The following is an 18,625-nucleotide window of genomic DNA, read 5'->3' on the forward strand; positions in this document are numbered from 1 at the left end:
TAGGGCCTCATGGGCCTGATGCTCCCCCCTGCCTGAGGGTCTCATGGCAGAGAAGTTGAGTCGGGGTCCAGATGGAGAAGCCGAGGCCGCGGCCTGGATAGTGACGGCTCGGCTTGTCTGGGTTCGAGGGTTCGGCTCACTTGGTCGTTTTCTCCTCATAGCCCCTGTGGGCAGGCTCATGGGATTAATGGGAAAGAGCAGGGGTCACTGGAGGAGACACAGCTAAAGCACAGGGGGTGAGGGTTAGTGCCCTGCTTTTGGGGGCAGCGCACCCTGTGTTTGAAGGCCTTCAGCGTTTCGGAACCAGCGGGTGGCCTCCTCACCCTGGCCCCCACAGTGGGAGACGCTTGGTGACGTGGAAGTTAGGGGTGGGGGGCTCACAGACTACAGTTGGAGAACTGAGGATCCTGCCCTCCGAGGGAGGAGAACAGATGCTGGGCTGGGTGACCCCAGGCAGGCCCCACCGTCCTGGCCTTCCCATGAACTAGCTGTGGAAATTTGGGGCTGGCCAAAACTGTCCCATCTGAGTGGTCCCTTCAGCTGGCACATACTGGGGTGATTATCGAAGAGGAAACCACTTTGCTGTTGAGTCTGCCGGTGGCACCATGCCCGGGGTGCTGGGCCTGGAGTCAGGAAGTCCTGAGTTCAGATCTGGCCTTTGACAGTTACTAGCTGAATGACCTTGGGCAAGTCACTTACCCTCTGTGCCTTGGTTAGCACCCACTTCACCAGGTTGTTGGCGGGATCCAGCGAGATAGATCCTGTCTGCCCAAAGCATAGCCCAGCACCTGGCACACAGTCGGTGCTCAGTAAATGCTTATTCCCTCCCTCCTGCCCCTCTTGTCTGAAGATAATGTCTTCCTTGGGATCCTTGGGAATTGAGGAACCCACAACTAAATGACTTTGACCACTGTTCTTCTTGCTGGGGTTGCCACAACTTGGTATTTCTTATGAAAAATACAAATCTCATGGCTTCCTGTGGAAGGGCCTTGTGGGTTTGTTTTCTAGTTCTGAAATCAGTGAGGGCCCTGATGAGGACACGTCCTCTGCCAAGGAGGACCGGTCTGGTGTGGACTTGAGGTGTCTCTGCCTTTGTCATTGCTTAGGAGTGCCATGGAGACAGAGCGGAGGGCCCGCGTGGCCCGTTGTTCTGAGGATGTCTGGGATCGTCTCATGGATTTGTTCTTAGCCGAGGAGATTTTCCAGAGTGCCCGAGAGACCCTGCAGGAGCTTCAGTGCTTCTGTAAATACCTGCAGCGGTGAGTGAACACATCCCCATCCGAGAGCGTCTCCTCAGTGTTTCAAAGGGCCTACCTCACCTCTGTCTGCTTCTCTCCCCCTGTGTGTCAGGAGTGGGCAGCCCGCCTCATCATTGGTCTGCGTGGCTTCACAGGAGTCTTTCCAGAATTCCTGTTCTTACGTATTTGGAGCAATTGCCTTTATATCTTAGATATTAGATCTTTAGCAGAGAAACTTGCTTTAAAGGTTTGTCCAGTTTCAGTGTTTCCCTTCTGATTTTATCTGCGTTGAATTTGTTTGCTAAAGCTTTTCAATTTTATGCAATGAGAATTGTCCCTTTTATGTTCTGTGAGCTTCTCTGTCTTTTGTTTGGTTGAGGCCTCTGCCCTTGTCATCGGTCTACAATGTGACCTTTTCAATCTCGGTCTGGAACCTCCCCCTCCCCCCTTCTTGGAGCCAGTGTCTGGTGGCCGGCCTTGGTCTGGGCCTTCTTTCTCCCCCACTGCTTTCCTGTTTTTCCCACTTTTTTTCATCCCTTATTTTGGAAGTTTTGAGTTTTCCCCCTTCCAGATGAGTTTTGTTGCTATTTTTTTTCTAGATCTATAAAGTAACTGGTGATTCAGCAAGAATCCTGCAGTTTTGATATGAGCACAGCCCAGCCTTGAGCAGTCAATGGCCCTCTAAGTGGGCTGTCTCTATTTCTGTGCAGAGTGGTTGTAGTTTATTCGTGTGGTCACTGTTTCTTAGTAGGTAGACTCCCAAGTATTTCACGCTGTCGGCAGTTATTCTGAAGGTAATTTCTTTATCTGCCTCTTCCTGTTGGATTTTGTTAGGAAGATACAGAAAGGCTGATGACGGTTTGTGTGGGCCTATTTTGTAGCTTCCTATATCACTGGACTTTAGCAGTTGTTTCAACTAACTCTTAATCTTTGTGATTTTCCAAGTAAACCGTCATATCTGTGAAAAGTGATCATCCACTTTCCCTAGTTTCTTTTTCTTATTTTGTTGCTATAGCAGCGTTAGCATCTCTAGGATTATGTCAAGCAATGATGGTGACAGTGGCCATTGATGCCTTGTCCTTGAACTCACTGGGAGGGCATGTAGCACTTCTGCTTTTTAGGCCCCAGCAGCTCTTGGCTCTAGGTTGGCGTTTATCATATTAGTGATCGGACTCTATCATCATTCTGATGTTTTCCAATGTTTTATCGTAGGATATTTTGTACTTTGTTAAAAGCCTGCATCAACTGACGTGACCACGTGACAAAAGAGTGTTTTTCCAGCAGATGCTGCCGGTTACCATGTTACTGGGACGTCAGTTCCCTAAATATCACAGTGCCTTTCTCTGACTCAGCTCCTTTCGGACACCTCTTTGGATGTTCCCATCCCTCCGAGGCTGTGGGCAGGGCACATCTTTTTATGGTAGAGGCAGCTGAAGCAAAGTAGGGGTGATCAGTGAGTGGGCTGGGCAGGTCTGTGCTCACAGAGATGGGAACTGGCCTTCTCTCAGTGGATCGGTGAGATGCCTGTGGGACATGGGCACATTCTGCATTTGTTCCCCAAAAAGAGACTTCATGGCCCTTGGTGCTCTCCTCACCTTCTCAGCTGCCATCCGGGGGTCACAGTGCTCTTGGATTGCTTTTGTTCAGACTTGCCAACCTTATCACCAGACGTGGGTGTTTTTGTTTTTAGGTGGAGAGAAGCTGTTGCAGCCCGGAAAAAACTCAAGAGACAGATGAGAGCGTTCCCTGCGGCCCCCTGTTGTGTGGATCTCAGCAACAGACTGCAGGCCTTGTCCCCCAGTGCCGAGTGTCCAATTGCCAAAGAGAACCTGGCCAAAGGAGTCCTGAATCTGGGGCACGCAGGAAAACTGGGGGTCTCCTGCACCAGGTAAGAGGTGGGGGCCATGACCCTCTTCATCGTCACCCACCCCACAGGGTCCCTTCTGGTTCTCAGACCTTGGTTTGGTGGCCCTACGGAGCTTCACGAAGCCCTTCTTAGAGTTTCTCTCCATGCCTTCCCGCTCCAGTGGCATTTTTACTTTTCAAACAAAATTAGTTTCTGTGTTTAGCATTTTAGTTTAGGTGACCTGTAGCTGAAGCATTTGGAAGGTAGAGCTTGGGTGGTGATTCACAGTGAGAACCCGCACATATTTTAGAATGCCAGAATCAGGAAGAAGATGGCGCAGGCTTCCTTTTTGTAGCTCCAAGCAGCCACCTCGTCTCTGGGGGCGCTGCTGGGGGCCATGTGGCTGGCGCTCGGCCCTCGCCAGGCGGCACAAGCAGGTCTGTCTGCCCATGCGTGCCCTAACCCTAACCTCAGTGTGCTGCCGGGGGCATGGGTGGGGGCACCAGCCCCTTCTCTTTTCTGGTCGCACGCAGTGTTTCGCTCACTCCTCGCACCGCCTTCCTCATGCTCAGGGCCCCTGACTCGACTTTGCTGCCCTTGGCCCCTCTCCCTGCAGGTTTTGTCTGGGGTGCGCCCCAGCCCTCAGGGCCTCTCCCTAGCTGCTCACACCTTCTTCCAGGTGTCTTTGTATCTTTTGTGTTACTCTGTAGACACTTATCGGTGTCTGGCAGAATGTCAGCTTCTTTTTGTTTTTCAGCTACATGTAGAGAGAGTTTCGGCATCTACTTGTATAAGGATTTGTTTCTTGCTCCTTCCCAAGACAGCCAGCCACCTGATACAGGCTGTGCCAGTACAGTCGTGTTAAGCACATTCCCACCTTTATTGTGTTGTGAAAGACGAATCAGAACAAAAGGGAAGAGCCAGGAGAAAGAAAGACCAGATTAGGCAGCAGCAGCTTTGGTCTGCACCCCGACCACATCAGTTCTCTTCCTGGGTGTGGACCAAGTCTGCGCTGTCCCCGTGTGCGGTGCTCCCCTCGCTCTGCGTCCCTTCATTCATATACGTCTGTGCAGGTTTTTCTGAAGTCCCTGCTCCTCAGTTCTCAGAGCACCACAGTGAGGGTAGTGTTCCCTCATGCTCACATTCCCCAGTGCATAGGCGTCCCCTCCATTTCCAGTCCTTGGCCGCCACAATAAGAGCTGCTGTAAGCGTCTTCGTACATGCGGGTCTTCCTCCCCTCGTAAGATCTCTTCGGGATACTGCCCTAAAAGCGCTCTTGCTGGGTCACAGGGTCTGCACAGTTTGATAGCCCTTTGGGCATAAGAATGTAAGCTTCTTGAGGACAGGATCTGTTTTACCTTTGTTTCTTTCTCCGCTACCTAGCATTCTGTGCCTGGTACACAGTAGCCTCTTGATAAATGTTTATTGGCTGATTTAGGTGACCTGCAATTTTTATTCATGGCACATTGTAGATTCAAAATTCGTAGCTAGACTGGATCGCTGAAAGATTATTGATTTCAGTGGGACAGATTTTTGGTTTAGGGAGAAGTTTAGGGTTGTGGAAAACACTGCTCAGTTTTCCATGGGCAATCCCAGCCTTTCTCTTTCTCCTTTTTAAGTTTCAGCCCCACTTGTTATCCGTCCCCAGTGGTGACCGTCCAAGATGCATACAGCTGGACCAGCCCAGCCAGGGATCGCTCCTAATAGGCACTCTTCATCCATTTGGTCTTTCATGTGTGGATTGTTAGACTAAGTCCTTTTGAGTGGTGATAGGCTTCGTTTCAGAGGCTCTGCAGTGTTTGGGCACCTGATGCGTGGGCTTGGGGAGTCTGTAGCAGTTAGGGGGGCTCCCTTTCAAATCATCCTATGCGCCTGGAAGTCTCCATACAGTGGCAATGTCCCTGACGAGTGAACATCTTCATTTTTTATGCCTCACTTGTGATCAGTGATCAAAGCCTCATTGAATAGTTATGTCTCTTGCGTGTACCCGTGATTTATGTGTGGGCTAAGCGCATGTATGGCAGCAGGTGCCTTGTTGGAGAAGAGCTGTGAAGACTGATCTTTTCTGTTGGATTAAAGGCTTTTTAAAATCTTCCAACAAGTTTGGGAGTGAGGTGAGCTGTAGTCTCTCTGCCTTATGGCTGGCTGGGGGGCTGCTGTGCTCAGTCCCTTCTTCTCCATCCCCAGGATGCCACCTCAATGCCCGCAGATCATCCTTCTCACAGTTTGCTGATGTGAGAAGGATGGTGGGGCCCCACTGCTGCAGTCGCCATGCTCTCTGCCCCCCTCGAGTATCCGAGGACTCAATTTATCCATGCCGTCCCCAGTGACGGCTCTCATCTAACCATTCTCCCCTTCTTTGTGTGTAGCCCATGAAGGCAAAAGGCTCCCCAGGGCGCCATCACTGTCTGAGGGAGAGAGATGGTGACATTTCATGGTTTCCATTTCTGTCCATTGGGAACATTCAGGTCCACACTTCAGTACCCTTGGGAGCATCTCTGCCCCTCCTCCCTGGGAGCGAGCCTCGCTCTGTGCAGGGGCAGGGGCCAGTCTCTAGGCCCTGCCTTGGATGTCAAGAATGCTTCTGGGGTAGGAGAGGCTGGAAGCGCTGCCTGATCGGGTGGCCTGGGCCTCAGTTTTGTCTTCTGCAAAATGGGAGCTTGGACTCAAGGTCTCAAGTCTGTTTCATCCCTGAGTTGATGACTGCCCTCTAAACACAGCCAGAGTGAGGCACACACCTGCACACGTGTGTATGTGTGTTTAATATTGCACACATGTGGACGTGTGTGTAAGTGCTGAATGGACTCTCTCGTCTTTCATTTATCTTTTAAAAACCTTTTCCTAAGTGGCCTTTGCATAAAGAGGGTGGTGGTCCGAGCCTCCAGATTTCAGACAGCCCCCCACCCAGTGCCCTCCACCAGAGGCCGGAAATCTGGGGTGGGAGTTTCATTTGAAAGTGTCAGTGCAGAAGAGCTTGGCCCTTTGCTGCCCCGGCTTTAGATGGACTGGATTATCAGGTAGGGAAGAGGAGGGGGAAGGGCCAGAGCATTCACAGGAAAGGGTTTTGGAAGGTTAATTTTTCCCTTCGTTTTTAGTGGATTTGGTTTCTTTGTTCCTGTACCCAAATAATACGAAAGTAAACATTTATTTACTGGTGAGAGCACCGTACTAATTTCCCTCCTCCCAAAGAAAGTACATGTTGTGTAGATAGACAGAGCTTTTTGCCTTGGTCACGAGAAGCAGCCACCCTGAGAATGTAGGAGCTCTAGAGAGGAGAGGGCATGGGTGGACCAGGCCACGTTCATGAGGAGCCTGTGAAGACAGCCAACGGGTGACTGGAGTTTGGGGGCACCCACCAAGGGTGAACACGCTTGGCTAGCTAGCCTTTGTACAAACAAAGGCTCTCTCAAATGTGTCTCTCTCCTGATCTTTGGGCTTCTCTTCCTCCTGCCTTTCTGGGAGAGGGAAAGAGAGTGTGGTTCACACTGGATGAGAAGGCCCCTCCTCCCCTGCCGTCACTGCCAGCCAGGGCCCGGCCAGGGCCTCCCCCTTTCCTGGGGGCATGCACGCTCTTACTGACATGAGGCTCTCCGGGCTGGGGCCGCGGCCGTGGCTCATGCCAGTCTGGCCCATTCCCTCCAAGGACGCTGAGGCTGTTGCTTCTCTTCCTTTCTTAGGTTGCGATGGTTGAGAAACAAGACAGTACATCAGATGAAGGTCCAGTACTTCTACCAGCAATTACTCAGGTTTGTTAATGGGGTTAACGCTTCATTATGTTTTAGAAGATGACTGTTGGATTGACTTTCATCCGGGCTCTCTTTCCCAGTGAAGCCGTGTGGACTCCTCTGGACCTGCCAGCCCTTATCGCCGAGCATCACCCTGGCCAGAGGGAGCTAGTGTTCTGGAAGCTGGTACTGGCTCTGCCCGACAGTGAAGAGCCTGCTTCTGGCTACTCCAGCAGGTGAACCCTGCTTCCGAGGGGCTGAGACCTTGCCGGGCCCACTCAGGACCCCCAGCATTCCCCAAACTCAGGCACCAGCTGACCTGAGGTCATCTCTGGACGCTCTGACCTGGGCTCCGCTTGGTCTTGGGGCTTTCCATGGTGGGGCATTTGCTCTGAAGACCGCAGCCCACTGTGAAGGTTTTCTATAGGCCTGGCTGACCGTGTGACCCCCAAGTGGGAAGGGGGACTGGATCTTGGGAAGTGTGTGCCAGATTCCGCCCCCCTTTGGGCAAGTCAGTCCATGGAGGTGTGGCTGGGCCTGGGGCCTCTCCTCCTCCTCACCTTTGGGGTTTATTTCTTTTGTTTTATCTTTGTAGGATTCTAGCAAACTGGCTGAAAGTCAAGTTCATGGGCTATGAAGATTTACAAAACGGTGCCTGTTGTGCTTCCGAGGGCATCCAGACGCTGACCCTGCTGAAATCCTGTGGCACCAAAGGGAATCGGACGGTTTGGGTCAACGTGTGCATTAAGGTGTGTGCATGATGACTGGGCAGCGGCCTGGGCCTCTGCACCTCCTTCCTTCGTCTGGCCCATGTTTATCCAAGCCTCCCTGAGGCCTTGCCACCCTTGCAGGGCTCTCTGCAGCAAGGCCATTGCCGGCTGTGCATGAGGTGTGTGCAGGGCCCATTTAGAGGGACGAGGGCACGGCATGCTGGATGTCGTGGCCCCCTTTGGCAGCGTAGGTGTGCAGGGTGTCTTCCAGTCTGTGGGAGCTTGTGAGTGCCTCAGGCATCAGGAGGTGGCATTGAATCAGAGGCAGGACCCAGGCCAGCTCTCTGTGCAGAAGGCGTGGTCTCCGTGGGGACTCAGGAGAGGCGCCGGGCAGCATCGAGGCTCCAGGCAAAGTGACCCACCTGGAGTCCTGGCTCGAGCCCTGTCTCGATGGCACAAGTGGGAAGAGCCAGGCCTCCAGCTCCTGTGGTGACGCCCACCCGGCTGCCCTGGGCATCCCGTGACCTGGGATCTTGCTCTCGGGACTCTAGGCTGCCGTGGCCATGGGGGACAGTGTGAGTGGGCCGGAGCCAGGACCCGCTTCTGGGGGAGACGGACAAGAGCTCTGGGCTGGGGGGTTCTGACATGGCCTCAGACACACTGCCTGGGGGACCCTGGGCAAGGCACTTCACCTCTCTCTCAGCCTGTTTCCTTGTCTGCAGGACGGACGTAATCCCAGCCACTTCCTCCCAGGGGGCTTGTCAGGCCTCACGGAGCTGAGCCCCCATCAATGGAGTGTCGTGACCTTCAGGTCTGGGTTTCAGCCTCTGGCGCTTCGCTCGAGTGCTCTCCCTGACCCGGTTCTGCTCTGTTCCTGTAGGTGTCCCATGGCCTGTTGAGCGACTCGGTCCTTGATGCCACTGAGTCACAGAAGGACCTTCTGGGCACCAGTGGCCTCCTCTTCCTGCTGCCCACTCCGGGGAAGAGTGTTGCGCTGGCACAGGGGGACGTGTACTGGCTCTCGGCCCTGCTGCAGCTCAAACAGCTCCTGCGGGCAAAGCCCTCCCACCCCCTGGTACCCCTGGTGGTCCTCGTGCCTGGCCAGGAGGGGGCCACTGCGAGAGAAGTGGAGGAAGGTGCGTGTGGAACTCATGGCCCCCCCGGGGAGGACTGACCCCTGCGGGGCTGGCCACATGTCCCCACCCATCTGCTCCTTCATTTCACTCACACGGATTTGGTTTCTTTCCGTTGTGTCCCTTGCGTTTCCATAGAAATCCTTGTCCTTCCCTCACCCAGAGGGACCTTTCCCTATAACCAGAAGTGAGAGAGAGTAGAGACAGCCCAGCCAAACTGACCATTGGCTGTCCTCTGCAGAGGCGGGGGGAGGATCGCTTCCCCGGCTCTCTCTCAGACCGAGCCTGCTCCCTAAAAGGGCCCAGGACCCCGCCTGGCTTAGAGTTCTTTCTGTCGGCGTTAGCTTCTCTTCATTCTCTCCCTCTCAGCTCGTACGAGCTTTCCCAGGCCCCCTGGCCTATCCATAGGCATCCTTCCTTGGGGCCCCCACGTTTCATTCTGCCTTGCCCCGGTCCCTGAGCTTCTCCTTGTTTCCAGTTACATGCTGCTCTGAAGGGTCAGGGCTGCACGGGGCTAGGCTGGGGCTACAAAGCATGGTAAAGGACTCCCCCGTCCTCAGGGGCCTCCCTGTCTGATGGGGGAGACAACATGCAAATAGCTGCATACAGACACGCTATAGTGGGAAAGCATCAGCAAGGGGCTGGCCCTAGCACTCAGGAGGCTTGGGAGGTGGGGATGAAGAGGGAGGACATGCCAGGCGTGCGTGCGAGTGTGTGTGTATGGGGGGGGCGGGGCTTGGACGTCCTCAGACAAATGCCTGGCAGTAGGATCTCTTTGGCCAAAGGCCAGACATGTCCCCGGGCTTCATACAAGTGGCCATCCCCTGCTGGTCTGCTCTCTTCTCCCCTTCACCCCTAGCATCCTTGGATTCCTTTACAGAACACATGGAACTTAGTCTAGAAAGAGACCTCTGTGACTGTCTAGTGTTACCCTTCCCTGAAAGGAATCAGCCTGGAACATGGCTATGGAGAGCTGCCAGGGAAGGGGCAACCCCATTCTCCAAGCAGCCCTTCCCAGAGCGGGAGCCTCCCAAGAGCCCTGGGAAACGGGTCCCATCTGAGCTGAATTTCAGCCTCATCTGCTCTGCTGTTGCCTGACTGGGTTCTCTGTCCAGAAGCATTTGGACGCTGGGGCCCAGAGCAGCCCTGACCACAGCCAAATGCATTGGGAAACGTAGAGAGTTCTCTAAGTCAGTGGGCAGCTGCAGGGGTCCTCGTGGAGGGTTTCTGTGTGTGTGACTCCCCTGCCTTGGACACAAGCCTCGTGAGCATCAGGCAAGGTGCTGCCCCCTCAGCCCCGCTGCCAGGTGTTAGACTCAGTGATCTCCTTGAGGCCCGTGTAGGCAGGGTGGGCTGACTCAAGCTGGTGTTGGCAAAACTGGGCCCGGGCCAGGCACCTCCCCAGGCCGTGCCCCTGAGCGGTCTCTCTGTTGCTCTCCAAGGGCTGATGCTTCAGGACTTGGTTTCCTCCCAGCTTATCTCGGATTACATTGTCCTGGAGATCCCGGCCACAGTCAACGATCTCCAAGGCACCAGCCGGGTAAGACGGCGTCTGGCACCGCTGGTGGGTCATAGACTGCGTTTTGGGGTGAATTGCTTTGAAGATGGTTTGTCTCCTGAGTCCCAGCACCAGCTTGTCTGCAGGAATCCACTGTGGTAGCAGCCTCATCAGAGCCTGGGCAAAGGAAGTTCCCTGCCCTTAGCTGGAGGTGTTCATGGGTTGGCCCCAGGCTTCTCATGAAGCCAGCTTGGAGCCCAGGAGAGTGGTCTTGGGGCGCCTACCCAGGGTCGCTCTGGCCTCATGTAGGGGACAGATTCCGCTGGTCACCTGACCGTCAAGGTGGCTGAGAACTAGTCTTACCACCTGCGGCCGGATCCTGGTGCTGTCCCATTGCAGGAGTGCTGTGGGCATAGGCCTGCGAGGGATGAGGGCGGGGAGCCGTGGTTGGTCCTGTCCCAGAGGGCCTGATTCAGGAACGGTGCTAAAAATGCCGCCCTTGATGGTCAGGGCAGACAGATGCTCACTCCTGACCTGTCGTTCAGCTGGCCGAGTCCCCTCATGTGCCCCCTGTTCTGTCCTCAGGTATCCCGGGCTGTGCAATGGCTGCTTTCTCGCTGCCCTGGCTCCCTGGAGCTCTGCTGCCAGACTCTGCCACAGTACATCGAGGACGGCGTCAGCCGCGAGTTCAGCGACCGCTTCTTCTATGATCGCAAGGAGCGGCGCATGGCCGGCCTGACCTCGCAGGAGCCCGGCGCCATCATCGACCTCTTCAACAGCGTGCTGCGGTTCCTGGCCGAGGCGGCCTCCTCCGAACAGCTCTGCCGCCTGTCCTGGCCCATCACGGAGTTCGCGGAGCCGGGGGGCAACAAGGTGCTTCCTCATCTCCAGTGGAATGTGCCCAGCCACCTGACCTGGCTGAAGAAGGCCGTGCTCTCCTTCCAGCTGCCACACATGGACCTTCCCCCCCAGGGCGGTAGGTGTCCCTGCCCCTGCCCCCGCTCTGCCAGGTGGAGGCTAGAAGCCGTAGAGGGCAGGAGAGGTCGGCTTTAATCAGTGTAGGAGACTTCCAGGGGTGGAGCGGCCGGGGCCCTCGGGAGTTGGCGTGATGGGTCATATGGCTGTCAGGGTTCAGCGGGGAGACTTGCACCCAGGCCATCCGTCTGGACACCAGGAGCCCTGTGGGCCGTGCAGGCTCTGTCAGACCTGCAGAGCTCTGCCCTGCTCCTGCCCCTCTCTCAGCGGCAGGCCTCAGTTTCCTTCTCTGTGCAGTGAGCCTGCTGCACTCTGTCTTTAACACTCATCAGACCTTTTACCTGATCTTTTCCAGCAGACGAGCACTGTTAGTGCAGTGAGGCCCTGGCTGGCCTGGGCCTGAGTGCCAGCCTGGACCAAGGGCTGGCCATGGCTAGAGCCCAGGGCCACACCTGCAGCTGGACACAGCAGGTGGTCCTTGGGCATCCCACCACCCTGTAGCTAATCTGCTGATTAGCTGGCCACCTGCCTCTGTCCCCTGGGCCTAGGACAGGCACGGGGTCCCCTGTCCATGCTGAGCCAGGGCTGCCTCGAGCCTGCCATGTCTGGCTGTGGGCGTGGGTGGGCCTGTGGCCGTGACCTCACCTCTGCGGTCTTTTCAGCTCCCTGGCGACTCGTGTGCACCATGATCTTCCAGTACGTGTCCCAGATTCCGAGCTGCGGACAGACGCAGCCCATCCTTCAGTCGCAGGTGGAGAATCTTCTGAGTCGGACGTACAGCAGGTGGCGCAACAAGGCCGTGTGGCCTTTGGGAGAGCTGGGTCCCTCGGTGGACCAGATCCCGTGGGACGACATCCTGGCTCTCTGCATCAACCACAAGCTGAGGGATTGGAAGCCGCCCAGACTGCCCGTCACGTCAGGTAGTGAGTGGCCTGTGCTGCCGATGGAGAACCATCTTGGGGGTGTGGGGGAGGTCACGAGGTAGACGATTTGTTTTCCCCACATTGATCACAGGGGTGGTGGGTGCCTGAACCCCCTTCTCTCGGCTCCCCGAGACACGCCAGCCGGAGTTTTCAGCAGGGTCCCGGGGGCAGAGGAGCAGGCCTCCCCAGGCCGTTTGTGGGTGAGGCTGGACACCCTGCGTGGCAGGTGAGCCACCCGCTCATGCATCCGTTCATCCCTTTGTCTTTTCAGAGGCTCTGAGTGAAGATGGTCAGATCTGCGTCTATTATCTCAAGAGCCATTTGAAGAACTATGATGTCCCTGGGTCTTGGGAACACGCCAGGCTGCAGACCCAGAAGGAGGCCAGGAGGCACAGGCACGTATGGTGCGTTGGGTTCCCTGCCTGGCCGCTGGCTGGTGGGCCCTTACATACCCATGTGTGGACAGGGCACGCACATAACTGGCACCTATGCAAACACATGCCCATGGAACCATGCATAACTCACATTTGCACATGCCTTTACGCACACACACACACACACACACACACACACACTTGCATACACGTACACCCCCACATTCTCTGTATTGAACCCCTGAGTCCCGAGGCCTTGCCGGAGGCGGGTGCAGTGCTCTGCCGGCCTTCTTGGCTTTCCAGGATCATCCCTGGTAGTGGTGCTGTTGTGGGGGCCTTGCTGCCTTCTCTGTGCATTGCCCCATGCTCTCCCACAGCCCCTCAGAGCCAGCATTTCTCCCTGCCTCCTCTGTCTGCCTGTGGAGGGCAGCCTCAGGCCCACGAGACCTTGGCTTCCACCCTTGACTCCCTGCAGGTGGTTCCCAGTGGGCTGGGCCCCTGTGCAGCCCCCCAGTGCCCTCTGTATCTGCAAGGCAGGTCTTTCTCAGCCAAGCAGCTCCTTTTTCTGGCAAGGGCAAACCCACCCTCTCATCTTCACGATGCCTCTTCCCTCTCCCTGAATGTGCCCAGGAGGGGTCCCCTCCCTCTGCTGCCTGACTGGGCTGCTGCCCTCTCCTGCCTGGCTCCCTGGATGCCCTTTGACCCCATTCAGATCCCTCCATTGGGCATGGAAAGCCCCTGGAGGCGTAGCTTGATCCCCTTTTGCTCAGTCCTTGTTTTGATCAAGCTGGCATTTGCTGTTTCTTAAGATGGATGTTCCATGTTCTGTTTCTGGGCCCCGGTACTGGCTGCTGCCCTCTTGGGCATAGAACACCCTTTCCCCCCTCCCCCTCTCCTGCCTTTGCCACTTTCCCTAATTTCCATCAAAGTTTCTCAGCAAGGAAGGGTCTGAGAGCTTTTGCCTCCAGGCCTAGCTTTCTGCACAGTGGTGCCCCCTGGCAGCCCCAGTGATCTTATGTGCACTAAGAGTTGTTATACCCCTAAGAACAGCCTTTTGAAGAAACACGATTTCTTCACGTTTCTGGAGAAAGCGTGTCCACCCCCACTTGAGCCACATCCCAGACGAGTGCACAGGTCATCTTGGGTCACTATGGATGGACACATGACAGGTGAATTTGTTCCTGGCTCTAACTCTTCCCTTTTCCTTCTGACAGTTTGGGCATGAAGCCTTTGCGATCGCCTGCCGAGGGCTTCTTCTCTTCCTGGCTCCACATTCCCTATGGTGGCACCAGAGGCCCAGAGAGTGGCCGTGTCGTCCGTGTGCCCGATGCCAAGGAGCTTGCCCGCACGGCCTCGGCCTCAGAGCTGCTCCCGCGGCGCCTGTCCACCAGCCTTCAACTGGAGAAGGAGGAGAGCCGGAGGTGAGATGGTGGAGGGACATGGGCCTCTTCCTCTTGGCATCCCTGCTCTACCTGCCATGGGGACCAGGGGCCAGATGTTCCTTTCCTTCCCAGTCCCTGTCCAGGGCTAGTGCATGGAAGCTGAGGTATGGTGGGGGTAAGAGATGCTGAGGGAAGGCTGCAGCAGAAAGCCACTGGCCCCAGCCCTGGCTGCAGGCCTTGTCCCTCTGGACACGTGCACCCCGGGGTCCCTGGGTGCTGTTGTGGGGGCAGACGCTTGGGCCAGCAGCAATGACAGAGTCAGCAGGTGGCCCTCTGCCTTCTCTCCTGCTGGGCCTGGGCCGTGCGTGGCCTCAGCTCTGGCCAGCCACAGCAGGAGGGGGTCACTGCTGCAGAGAGCTCCAGGCTGGTGTGGTTTCCCCAAGGAATTTGGGGATTTTGTTCCGTATTTCATTTTCTCTTTCTTGGCATCATTTCTGTAGTTGGTTTTGGAATGGAGAGGGGGAGGAAAGGGGAAAGAAGGGGCAAAAGAGTTGGGGAGAAAGGAAGAAGGGGAGAGAGGGAGAAAAAGAGAGAGGAGGGAGAGGGAAAGAGGGGGGGGGGGAAAAGTGAGACAGTGTGGGTGCCTGCCATGCCTTGGCTGGGTGTGGGCCGGGGCCGCACACCACGGCAAGGCATGGCAGGCACACACACTCTCCCTCTCCCCCCCCCCCCCCGCCTCGGCACATTACCTTTGCATTTTGGGGATGATGTTTGTGTGGCAAAGGCGCCAGCTGATGGGGGGATGGGGCAGAACAGCCTGGACTTGCCACATCTCCTAAGCTGGGGGAGGTGGGAGCCCTGAAGATTCACGGCTTTTGTCCCTGTAGGTTCGAGGATCAGCTGCGCCAGTGGCTGACCGGAGACCTCGAGCAGGGGCCCAGCTCGAGTCGCCTCCCCCTCTACCTTCCTCAGGCTCTTGTTTCGAGGCCTCAGACTATTCAGCCGGTCCTGTACTGCACCCAGGTAAGGCGGAACTGCGGCTTGGCCTGCAGGTCAGAGCTGACGGTCACCAGGGCTGTGGTGGTCAGAGCTGGGGGAAATACTCCCAGAAGCTGGGTCTCTGCTGAGTTGAGGAACATGACCTTGGGCGTGTATGATGGGCACTAATGAGGGGGTGTCCGTGTGTCTGTGTCTTCAGGACCTGGGGGGATCCCCACACAGCAGGGTAGGGTGGATACTTTCTGTCCTCAGCCATGCCTGCCCCCTGGCATGTTGGCACATCTCTTTTTTTTTTTTTTTTTAAAGCAGTCGGGGTTAAGTAACTTGCTCAAGGTTACATGGCCAGTTATTTCTGGGTGTGGTGCTGAGTATCTGAGCCCGGATTTGATCCAGGTCATCCCAACACTATAGCCGGTGCTCTTACTCGCTGAACCACCTGGCCGCCCCTAAGCAATTGGGGTTAAGTAACTTGCTCAAGGTTACACGGCCAGGTGTTTCTGGGGTGCTAAGTGTGAGCCTGGGATTCGATCTCCAGGTCGTTTTGACACTGGAGCCGGTGCTCTTACTCGCTGTGCTACCTGGCCGCCCCTGGCACATCTCTTCTTAAACAGTCTACCCGACCTGGCCAAGGCAAAGGTGGGGTCCATCATCGTGCCTCCATTGGGCCTAAGGGACCACATGGGGACTCTTGTTAGACCTGCCCACAGAGCCAGGATCTGACCCCAGCTTCTCTCCTTTCACCTTCAAAGGACGAGAAGACCGCTGACCGGTGGCAGCCATCCCCAGAGATGGACGTGTCTTTGACCGACAAACTGAAACGCTTGGAAAGCCTGATCCACAGGACCCGCGAGGAGGAGCTGGTCTGTGAGCGTCATCTCTCCACACTGTTGGACATGGTGGACATTTGACAAGCTCCCCCTGGCAGGGGGAGGGGGCCTCCTCCCGAGAGGGGATGTGCTCGACCTACACATAATAATGTTCTCTGCAAATGCTCGACCAGCAGCTGGGACTGTGGCTGTAAATCATGGAAATAAAGAGTGTGACGTGACTGACTGTGACTGTGATGCCTTGGTCTGGCCGTGACGGCGGGGTTGGTGGTGCCTCGGCTCTGGCTGGAGCCTCCTTGGGTGCCTGTCCCAGGGCTGTTGTGAGGGGCAGGGGAGCTGGGTCCGGCCAGGCCTTTGGCAAAGCTGCGCACAGGCTCGCTTCTCTTGGCTGCTCTGCCCCGTCCCCATCTGTGGGAGAGTTCACTTTTTCCTGTTTTATCTCTGGATTTGATTTCACTCTGTGTTTTCTAACCAGGCAGGGTGAAAGGGGTCCTCCTCCCCAGGGGACCCCTCCTCCAGCCTGCTCACAGGCTGTGCTGGCTGAATGTTATGGATAAGTGACTCCTAGCTCAAGGGCAAGTTCAGAAAGGCCACTTGCCCTGGTCCAGGGAGGGCGGGTCTTGGGAGTTCTGGGGGGTGTTTAGAGAAGGAAGCGCCATTGGACAAAGGTGCCAGAAATGTGACTGTTGTCACTGGACTAGTTGGAGTTCCCAGCCGGTGGGGAGAGAGGCCCCAGGCCAGCAGTCAGTGCCCACACACTAAGCACCACCCAGTCCTTGCTGGGGGAGATGACCGTTCAATAGAGAACTTGGTGGACTCAAGGAAGAGAGCCTCTGCGGTCAGCCCCCGAGCTGAAGGGATTCTGGGCTGTGCCTCTGGGTCCTTTCTGGGGGGAGCCCCTCAGTGCCTGGGCTGAGCTCCAGGCACCTCCAGGCCAGGCCATGCCCCAAGCACAGGCCTCCTCCCATGCCAACACTGTGAGATCATGGAAACTCTGTTAGAGGGGAGGCCGGGGCCTGGCAGAGCCCTCGTAGCCCCACGTCCTGCTCCAAGACCTCTCATGGGCCTGGAAGGGGCAGCTGGAGGGTAACCTTGACAACCCATTATTTAATTATATTTTGAAAAGCAATTTTTAACATTCATCCTTTAGCTCCAAATTCTCCCCATCCGTCCATCCCCTCCCCCAGACAGTAAGCAGTTCTATACAGGTTGTGCCTTTATGGCCAACTGCCCATGGGGGTAGAGGCCACGGGGAGCCCAGAGGGCCCCCCAGGGTGCTGAGTGTGGTCCCCAGGGCAGGCGGGCATCGACCAGGCTGGCTCTGTCCAAGGCTGGGGAAGGATCTTTTGGGCAGGGCAGGATGAAGCAAAGGGGTGGAGGCTGGAGCTGGAGGGGTCAGCATTTGGGGGCTGGTGGAGGGAAAGGGGAGAGCAGGGTTTGAACTTCCCAGAGCCAGGCCCTCCCCCGGCATGGAGGCTGGGGGCCAGAGGGCTTGGGCCAGCATGGAGCCAGGGTGAGCAAGAGAGTGATGGGCAGAGCCACCCCTGGCGAGATGCTCCCCCATGGCCTCCCTTCATTGTCTGACTCTCCATGGCCCCATCTGGGGTTCTCCGAGCCATCTTCTCTGGCTCGTTTGACAGATGAGGAAACTGAGGCAGGCAGGTGTGATAGTAATGGAATATAAAGATCCCCCTGTATTGGCTTGGTTTTCAAATTGATTGTGTTAAAACCCAGAGCTTGTTAATCCCACCTGTGGGATGGACTTGTTGATGTAAAAAGAGAGTCCTGAACTGGGAGGAGCTGGTGATGTAGATTTCGAGAGACTCTAGAGAGAGGCGGAAGATCTTTTTGGAAGCAGCACCTCGTGGAGGCAGAGAGAGAGACTGGGAGAATTGCTGGTGGCCACTTTGAATTGCCCTGGACTTTTGAGACCTGCCCCCTGAGCTGCCAAGGACTGAGGAGACATGGCTGTTTTGCTGGTACTTTGTCTGTCTGTTTTGATGTTATTTTGCCAGATTTGTCCACTGGTGAAAGACAGTCCTGTTGTTGAAGAAGTCCTGGAACCTGGCTTTTGGTTAAGAAGCCCTGAGACTGTCCTGCAGACAGAGAGTGAATACTGTCCACTGGTGAGGGACAGTACTGTTGTTGCAGGGGTCTGGGAGCCTTTCTGTTGGTTCAGAAGCCCTGAAGAAGGATTTTCTGGTTGTATGCTTACAGAAATCCTGGGAGAGGGCTTTGCTAATGTGTTCAGGGGTTCTAGGACTGTTCTACAGACAGAGGATGAATTAATGAAGGGACTGGCAATGTATCTTGTGGCCTTGCTAAGCCTTGTCTCCCCAGGAACTAAGATTGCTGAGAACTTGTCAAGATGAAGAAAAGACCTCCATTTGGGTATTAAGTGCTGTGCTTAAACTTGATGTAACTCTGGGGTAGATTCAATTGTGACCTAGGGGTGGGGGACTTTTGACCTTTTGGTGTTCTATGGTTGAACTAATGAATGTACACTTAGTAATGCTGTATTTGGAACGATGTCATGTTTTGACCTTCTCTGTTCTTAATTTGTCACTGAATAAAATGGAGAGCCCCTATGCTGGTATTTTGAACCTTGGGAAGTTGCCTTTCCTTGGCATTACAGTACAGCAGGGTAGAGTGACTCCTCCAGGGTCACACAGCCAGGAAGCCTCTGAGGCTGCGATGAACTCAGGGCTACCTCAGTCAGGGCCCAGAGCTATGCCCACTGCGCCATCCAAGCCCCACATTGTACAGAGGAGGGAACTTGAGGCCTGGAGCAGAGGACCGGAGGCCGCCTTTGCACAGAGGTCTGTCCCGCCTCCCAGGCCCTGGGGCGGGAAAGGGCCTGAGCTTCTCTGGACGAAGTGCCCAGGGCCGTGGGCAGACTCCTGGGAAGCCAGCAAGGGCGTACCTCATGGGGGGCGTGGTTTCTGAGAGGCTGGCCCCGCCCCCGATCACCCTCCCAGGCCTCCTCCAATCCGGC

At 55.9% G+C, this 18,625-nt stretch overlaps 1 protein-coding gene across 2 annotated transcripts in view; it reads left to right on the forward strand.

The window, feature by feature from the left end:
- Positions 1–15,856, forward strand: part of LOC138176412 (germinal-center associated nuclear protein-like) — a 32,131-nt gene extending 16,275 nt beyond the window's left edge. Inside the window, exons 17-29 of one of the 2 annotated variants that reach the window (XM_069107203.1) lie at positions 1,107–1,259; positions 2,929–3,126; positions 6,762–6,830; positions 6,911–7,045; positions 7,405–7,558; positions 8,400–8,655; positions 10,095–10,192; positions 10,736–11,126; positions 11,788–12,045; positions 12,320–12,452; positions 13,637–13,843; positions 14,692–14,827; positions 15,553–15,856. In XM_069107203.1, coding sequence (XP_068963304.1) covers positions 1,107–1,259; positions 2,929–3,126; positions 6,762–6,830; positions 6,911–7,045; positions 7,405–7,558; positions 8,400–8,655; positions 10,095–10,192; positions 10,736–11,126; positions 11,788–12,045; positions 12,320–12,452; positions 13,637–13,843; positions 14,692–14,827; positions 15,553–15,711 — 2,347 coding nt within the window. In that variant the 3' untranslated portion in view covers positions 15,712–15,856. The remainder of the gene's footprint in view (positions 1–1,106; positions 1,260–2,928; positions 3,127–6,761; positions 6,831–6,910; positions 7,046–7,404; positions 7,559–8,399; positions 8,656–10,094; positions 10,193–10,735; positions 11,127–11,787; positions 12,046–12,319; positions 12,453–13,636; positions 13,844–14,691; positions 14,828–15,552) is intronic. The other variant, XM_069107204.1, reaches the window with a different exon arrangement.
- Positions 15,857–18,625: the final 2,769 nt, after the last annotated feature.

The sequence above is a fragment of the Petaurus breviceps genome, unplaced genomic scaffold (assembly GCF_028583685.1).
Source record: "Petaurus breviceps papuanus isolate PSGF00001 unplaced genomic scaffold, PetGlider_PUasm1.0 88795, whole genome shotgun sequence".
Classification (NCBI taxonomy): domain Eukaryota; kingdom Metazoa; phylum Chordata; class Mammalia; order Diprotodontia; family Petauridae; genus Petaurus; species Petaurus breviceps.